Source organism: Hipposideros armiger, unplaced genomic scaffold (assembly GCF_001890085.2).
Source record: "Hipposideros armiger isolate ML-2016 unplaced genomic scaffold, ASM189008v1 scaffold_93, whole genome shotgun sequence".
In the NCBI taxonomy this organism is placed as follows: Eukaryota; Metazoa; Chordata; class Mammalia; order Chiroptera; family Hipposideridae; genus Hipposideros; species Hipposideros armiger.
Genome location: NW_017731443.1, coordinates 2,226,491 through 2,234,217, shown reverse-complemented (window position 1 = coordinate 2,234,217; position 7,727 = coordinate 2,226,491). Strand labels below are relative to the sequence as shown.

The 7,727-nt window shown below is 51.0% G+C and overlaps 1 protein-coding gene across 2 annotated transcripts; it reads left to right on the top strand.

The window, feature by feature from the left end:
* The first annotated feature begins 2,234 nt into the window (after positions 1-2,234).
* ARL2 (ARF like GTPase 2) lies at positions 2,235-7,689 on the top strand. Of its 2 annotated transcripts, none has more exons than XM_019645166.1 (4): positions 2,235-2,379; positions 5,264-5,374; positions 5,469-5,631; positions 7,122-7,298. In XM_019645166.1, the coding sequence occupies exons 1-4, from the start codon at positions 2,315-2,317 to the stop codon at positions 7,281-7,283; spliced, it is 501 nt and encodes a 166-aa protein (XP_019500711.1). In that variant the 5' UTR covers positions 2,235-2,314; the 3' UTR covers positions 7,284-7,298. The 2 variants fall into 2 exon arrangements, with proteins under 2 accessions (XP_019500711.1, XP_019500710.1); XM_019645165.1 differs by lacking the exon at positions 2,235-2,379 and adding an exon at positions 4,274-4,336 and having other exon boundaries at positions 5,229-5,374; positions 7,122-7,689.
* The last annotated feature ends 38 nt before the right edge of the window (positions 7,690-7,727 follow it).

Sequence of the window (7,727 nt, the reverse complement as noted above, 5' to 3'; positions counted from 1 at the left end):
TCCCCAGACACTGGGTAACACACCTCTTTAAAAGGCATCTAGAACTTTATCCTCAAGTTAAAATCCACTTACTTAGTCCTAAGAAACTCTCCCTTCAAAAGCAGGTTTCACAGCTGTCAGGATTTGGGTATTTTAATTTCATGATTCTCTCTCGCGAATATATATATTCGCAGCTATATATAACCACAGCTCTAGAGATCTTCTTTCCCAGTTTTCTTCCAAACGTATTCCCTAGAGATTTTATTTCCTTAAGAGCACCCTTTCCTCCTTTCCAGAAGGCAAATGAAAATACTGCCTGTCACTAGGCTCCTACACTTGTCTTTAAAAGCCCCTCCTCACACCACCCCCTCCACCCCCATTTCTAGCTACATGCAATTATTATTCAAAACAGCTATTTCCTGGTCTCCTACTATTTCACAGAGCTTCCAGGTTGTTTTTCAGTTGATATTCACTGTAATTCTACTATGTGAGCCCTGGGAAGCCGCAACAACAGCTTGGAACAGGGCAGGGCTGGAAGCCTGACATTTAAACAAGGATTTCAATGCTCTCGGCAGTTAGTAAAGTAAAACAATCCAGAAATGCTTAAGGTAATAATTTGAAGTTTCCCTCAAACCTGCTCCAAAGGTATCAGTTGAATTGCACTGATTTTTAAACTTTTATGACAGTGACTCTTAGTTGAGAAGTACAGGCATCCATATAAATATCCGAAACATGTTTCAACAAATACTATAATCCTTTTACTTCATGGGCAGAGGCAGCAATGCTTTCTGTTCTGTTCATTCTATTTAATTTTTGTTAGTGCTACTAGGTTGAACCCTATGAAACTGGCATCTTAGTAGTCAACATGGGCGATTTCATTCGGTTCAACGTATTTGTGCCACTAAAGTACTTTCATAATCTCCTGAATGGGCTGCATCCCATAGTTTGAAAAACATTGTTTACTGGATTACTGTTATATTTAAAATTATGGTATTGAAGTTCACCTAATATGGCATGGACATCCATACAGGCACGTTATAGCTCCACCTCACTTCTCAAAGGTTTCATGGAATCCCTCACACATACCCCAGCTTAGGTAACTGATCCCCACTCAAGGCACTTAGATTTCTTAGGAACCTGGAAAAGCAGTGCACTTTCCAGTTGACCAGACCTGAGTTTAAATAGCTGTCCAAGCTCCTTAATTCTCTGGACTCCATCATCACATCTACGAAAAGAAAACAGACCTCTCAGGGTTGCCGGGAGGATGAAGTAGAAAATGTGGAGTGCTTTGTAAACAATTACACAGAAGTTAGCCATTATCTTCAGCTGGTGCCTGACTTCTCCAAGCATCAGAGTCTCCCCTGTGTTGCCTAATCACATTTACCCTGTAGTAGGCTAGGAGAAGGGCTCAAACTAAGACAATAAGGCTCACCTTTCTAAGTTCACAATCTGCCTAGTCCCTGGCCTCAGTCTCCTCACTTTTTTCTGGACTTGAGCGCTAAGGTAAAGAACCAAACTCTTGGATAAACTCATTCATTCAACAACAAATATTTGAACATCTACTATATGCCAGTCATTGTGCTAAGCACCATGTAAGCAACTTTCTCATCCACAAAAAGGAAGAACTGCGCTACTTAACAGAAATGATGGGCATATTGGGTGTAATAATTCTTTGTGCAGGTCTGTACCCTGCCCTCTAACGGACAGGGTCCTCCCTGGTAATTGGGACAACCCAATGACGCCCTATCACATTTTGAAAATGCCCTACGTGGCATTTTCGCCCTTGATGGAGAACCCCACCGCCCACCCTCTCCGACTCCAGGTGCCAGAGTAAGGGGGAGGCCTTGTAACTGGCAGGTTCAGGATGACGCCCGAGGCCCAAGATGAGGAGGATCTGGACCATGTTTTCCGGGAACAGAGCCTTACACTGGCCAAGGGATGAACTCATCAACTATCTTGGGGCTCTCAGTTGGTTCTGACTCCTGCATCAGAACTGTTACTTCCTATGCAGCCAAGACACAACCCAGGAACTTCAGGTTTCCATTGCCAGTTGAGCCTGGGGTCCCAGGGAGGAAGGAATGGCGGTGCCCTCGTCCCTCAAGCCCTCGGTATGCGAAGGGTTAACGCAGGTGGCCGCGCAGAAGTCCCCATCACCGCTAGAGGGACCTTCGCCGAGGCTCCGCTGGGCGACTTCGCATCACGTGGGATGAGGGCGGGACCAAGCGAGGGGCCCGCCAATAGGCTGTGCTGTCGGTGGGCGTGAGAGCCAATAGGAGCAGGGCGAGGAGTCCCGGGACTAGGAAGAAACGGCGGCCGGGACGGGGTTACGGGGATCATGGGCCTTCTGACCATCCTGAAGAAGATGAAGCAGAAAGAGCGGGAGCTGCGACTACTCATGCTGTATCCTCCCGGACGCCGGAGCCGCCAGGGTAGCGGGGACCCCGCCGGGCAGGCGGCACCAGGCGCCCCCTACCGGGCACGAGGTGCGCGGCCGGCCGGCCCGTCCCAACTGCCCATTGTGCGTCACGCACGTGGGCACTACCAATCACTTGCGGCGGGGGGCCGGGAGGAGGCCGTACCACCGATTCGGGGCGGGGGAACTCCGTTTCCAAAGCCAAAGTTTGGGCCTAATGGCGCAGCGGCCGCACCAATGTAGGGGTAAAGTGGGTCCTGGTGGTGACTCGGACGCCACCACCCGTTGGTCTGGCCGAGCTTGCCGCGATCCTCCGGATCTCTGACCTACCCCTGTCCGTGGGGTTCGGGTCGGGCCCGGGCCCCGCCCTCAAGCTCGGAATCCCGGGGGCATGCAGGCACCGCCCTCAGCTCTCGGGAGAGGCGGGCGTGGACTCCGTGGGGTCTTTCGCCGGTCGGTCCAATAGTCCCGTTTCTTTGCTGCTGCACGACCGGTCGTTTTCGGCTGACCTGTTGTAGGCCCGAGGGCCCCGCCGACCTTCCGAGTCCCATTAGCAGGCGTCTGCACTCGTTTGCCCTGCTTTGTGCCAGGCCCCGTGCGGGCTCGGCCATTCTAGAGCTGGGCCGCCCTCACCCCCAGCTCCCCTAGCAGGGAGAGAAGACATGTGCCCAAGTAACTCAAATAATATTCATATCATGTCTGTAAAGAGTTCTTAGAAAGGCGCAGAGAATTCACTCATCCAATAAATATTTTTTGAGCACCTACTGTGTGCTAGGCACTGTCCTAGGGGCTGGGGTAAACAGCAAAATAAAAACAACCCTTACCTTCATGGACATTCTATAATGCTGGAGGGAGGAAGATGTTAACAAAGCAAATAAAATATATGTATGAAGAAGAATGCAGTTTAAGTAAGGTGGTCAAAGAGGGCCGAATTGAGAGTAACAGTTGAGTGAAGACGGGGAGATGAGGGACAAATCATGTAGATACCTGGGGGAAATTGTTTAAGCAAAGGGAACAAATGCCTGGAAGGATGAACTCAAGAGGGTCCTCAAAGGAATGTCAAGGGCAGCGTGGCGGGAAGAGGAGAGTATTAGGTTAGGACAGAGGCGAAGGAAGGGCCTCAGTGTGGGGCCTTTTGGGTCTTGGCTTTTTCTTTAAATGAGAAATGGGGAGGGGAGATGTGATCTGAGACTAGTTAGACCACTGCAGTAACGCATGTGAGAGGATGGTGGCTCAAATAGGATGGTGGCTCAAGGCGATGGAAGTTAGGGGACATTTTGACAGTAGGGCCGCAGTAATTGCAGCTGGATTGGATGAGGGACAGAGAGAGAGAGAAAGAAAAGTCAAGCATGACTGCCAGGCTTCTGGCCTGAGCAATTAGAAGAATGAGGAGCCCCTTGCTTGGGTGGAGACGTGGGCAGGGAGCAAGTTCAGAGGGAAGATGGGAGCTCAGTTTTGGCCATGTGAGATGCCTCTGAGACATCCTAGAAATGTCAGCTAAGCAGCTGGATATAAGGCACCAGCGTCCAGGGGAGCAGCTGGGGACATACACATTTGGGAGTCATCAGCATAAAGAGGGTATTTGAAGCCATGATTCTGGATGAGATCATCAAGAGAGTGGACAGAGAAGGGAACTGAGGTGTTCCTAATCAGGAGGTCAGGGAGATGAGGAGGAGTGGCCGGGGTGTGTCCTGGAGCGGAGGAAGGCACAGGCCACTCTGTTAAGTGCTGCTGATGGAGCAAAAAGATGAGGACTGAGGACTGCCCAGTCATTGGAGGGCAATGCGAGGGTCCTTACTGACATTGGCAAGAGCAGTTGTGGGGAAGCAGTGCGAGCAAAGCCTCATGGGTTCAATTCAAGAAAGAGCAGGAGGACAGAAATGGGAGAGGATGAGTATGGACACGGTTTTCAGGAGATGTGTTGTAAAGGCGGGAAATAAAGGAGTAAGTAAAGGGGAGAGGGATCAAGGGGTGATGATGTTTGCTTTTTCTAAGGTGGGAGAGACGCCAGAGTGTGTCAGCTGAGGGGAATGAGCCAGCGGGGAAGGAGCTGTGAGTGATGGAGTTGGGGGTGAGCGGGTAACCAGCAGCCAATTATCAGGGCCTGAGGCTGGGTCTCAGGAGAGGAGTCCTGTCACCCCCATGTCACTAGTTTGAGTCACTCATCCAAGTCAGGTGAGCAAAAAGGTTGCTGATTCTAAGGCCTGCCCGCCCCCCCTCCTGGCTGCAGACCCCCTTAAGTGTTAGAAGGAAAGAGGATGATGGTTCTCTTTGGCTGCTGAGCTCATCCATTGGTTTGTATACTCAGCAGCAAAGAGTTTGGAATATTCCAGAAACAAAGGCAAGGGTGGCTGCCTTCAGATACTCTTGCTGTTCTCTCTGCCTAGAATGCTCTTCCTCCAATGCTTAAAAAAGCTGGCACCTTGTCGTTTGGGCCTCAGCTCAAGACCCTCAGAGAGGTCTTTCCTAGCGCCTGAGCTGAAGGAAGCTCCTTCAGTGGCCCTCTCTGAAAGCCTTCTTCTTGTATTTCTAACATTCACCAGGACCTGACAGTACCTTGTTTCTCATTGGTTCGCACTCTATCGACTGCGTACTAGAATATAAGCTGCACAAGGGCAGGACTTTGACTCCGGGGCCCCCCAGCATGAGAAGAGGGCCTGGCATTTAGTAGGTATTCAATAAATATTGAATTCAGTGAATTCAGGAGTCTTTGGGCAAAAGGGGATGGTAAGATATTTCTTGATACTTTCACATTTATCCTGGGCCGATTATGGGTCAAGCATGTGCTCAACTGATTTTGATATGAGGTAGGAAATTATTTCCCCCCACCCTGCAGAGCATGGGGTTTCTCCTTAACCTGGCGCACCCCAGCGGCCTGGACAATGCAGGCAAAACAACCATCCTCAAGAAGTTCAATGGGGAAGACATCGACACCATCTCCCCAACGCTGGGCTTCAACATCAAGACCCTAGAGCACCGGGGGTGAGCGGGGTCCCTGCGGACGGGCAGCCCAGAGCAGGGTGGGGAGGGCAGGTGAGGGGCCAGGCTGACCTCCCAGCCACCTCTCCATGCCCAGATTCAAGCTGAACATCTGGGATGTGGGTGGCCAGAAGTCCCTGCGGTCCTACTGGCGGAACTACTTTGAAAGCACTGACGGCCTCATCTGGGTGGTGGACAGCGCCGACCGCCAGCGCATGCAGGACTGCCAGCGGGAGCTCCAGAACCTGCTGGTGGAAGAGGTGGGCAGAGGGCCTGGCTGAGCGGGGGGGAGCTGGGCTTCCACCAGCATCCAGGCCCCGACACTTTGTGCACATACGTGGACGTGTGAACACCTTCCTCAGCAGATTCCCTGAGGGCTCCATGACCCCAGAGGGACACCTGGAGCAGGGTCTCTTCCTTCCCTGAGCCCTCATCACCTGCCCAGCACCCTTGGGGAGGCAGAGAGACAACCTATATATCTGGTCCTGGGAGGCCCGTGGTGCCCGCAGGCAGGACACGCTGTGGGCCAAGATCTGGGTTCATGTCCCTGTGAGGTCACTGCTTCACCACCCTGAGCTTCAGTTTGCACACCTTGAATCAGGCTTTAGGGAGGATGACTCCAGACCAGCGTGTGAAGCTTTGGAGGCAGCGGAGCCTGGCTCAGGAGTCAGACTAAACTGTGTGACCTCAGGCAAGGCACTTAACCTCTCTGAACCTCCACTTACCTCTAAGATGGGCATTATAATTAGGGTGATCTTTCTTGTCTGCGCCAAAACACTTTTCTTTAAATAAAAATTTAGATTTACAGAGAATTTGCAAAGATAATGAAGAGAGACCCCGTATACCCTTCACCTGGCTTCCCCAGTGTTAACATCTCACATTATCACCGTACATTTGTCAAAACTAAGAAATTAACATTGGAAAGTTACTCTTAAAGAGCTACAGATTTCATTTGGATTTCAGCAGTTTTTACACTGATGTCCTTTTTCTGTTCCAAGATTTTATCCAGGTTACCACACCGCATTTAGATGAAAACAAGGGCACTTCTGAGAGTGAGAGAGGGAGTTGTTAACAATTATGCAGGGACAACAGGCATAAAGAGGGCTGTCCTGGGCACACAGGGACATGGTATAACAGTAGCCACCTCTGGGGGTGTTGAGCAGCTCCAATGAGATCATGGCTGTCACATGCCCAGGCCTGGCACGTCAAGGCCCTCTGTAAGGGCTAGAGCTACCCACCCACATGGAGCGACTCCCAGGACCAACACATATATGAAAATAACTGGAACGAGAGGCCTATCAGGGCAGTGGAACAGTTACAGGGCTCCATGAGTTTGCAAAAGGGAAAGGCCACTTCTAGTAGATTCCATGGCCTCTGGGACAATCGCATTGTTTATGCACATCAGATATCAGATGGAACAGTCTAGAACCACAGCGGGTGAGGGGATCACCTTGTCCATCACCCTCTCCCCATTTAAGGAAGAGGAAACTGAATAATGGAGGAGAAGGGTGCCCAGGGGATGGTGGTCAGATTAGAACCAGGGCCCCAGCCCAGCTCAGGGCTCCCTCCACCCCATGTGTGCCTGGCCTCAGGCAGTGTCCACACTGCCTATCCCCCACTTGGGCCTCTCTCACCACCAGGGGGCCTTGCCCTGATCTTCCAGGTTGGTCTCCGACTCCAGATGCTATGGGCGATTAGATGAGCCAGGCTGCCCTCTGAGCCCCCATACTCCTCTATTTGTCTCCCTCAGCGCCTGGCTGGAGCCACCCTCCTCATCTTTGCCAACAAGCAGGACCTTCCTGGAGCACTGTCCTCTAATGCCATCCGCGAGGTGAGTTCAGGCCTTGACTCAGGCTCACGAGAAAAAGAGGCACGCCTTTCTTTGTTCATTTATTTTAAAAGCATTTATTAGCGCCTGCTATGTGGCAGGACCTATTCAGGGCACTGGGATTCCTAAGACATAGTGGTGCCTCACAGCTGGTGGGAAGGCAGACCTGCAGATAGATCATTCCACAGGATAAGAGCCATGAAGTGTGTGCTTTCTGTGTGTTAGGCTCTTTGCATGGATTCACTCATTCCATTCTCACAACAACCTCATGAGGTCGAAACCACTATCATTCTATAGATCATGAAGCAGGCTTAGAGAGGTTAGGTAGCTCGCCCAAGGTCACACAGCCAGTAAGTAGACAAGCCAGGATTTAAACACAGGCCTACCTGACCCCAGAGTCTGTATCTTAACCATGACTCTAGAGCTTCAGCACCAGCATGAGTAAGAGTGGAGTTAGAATGTTGGTTCTGTCACTTACTAGCTGTGTGACCTTAAGCAACTTGCTTGACCTCTCTGAGCTTTGGTTTC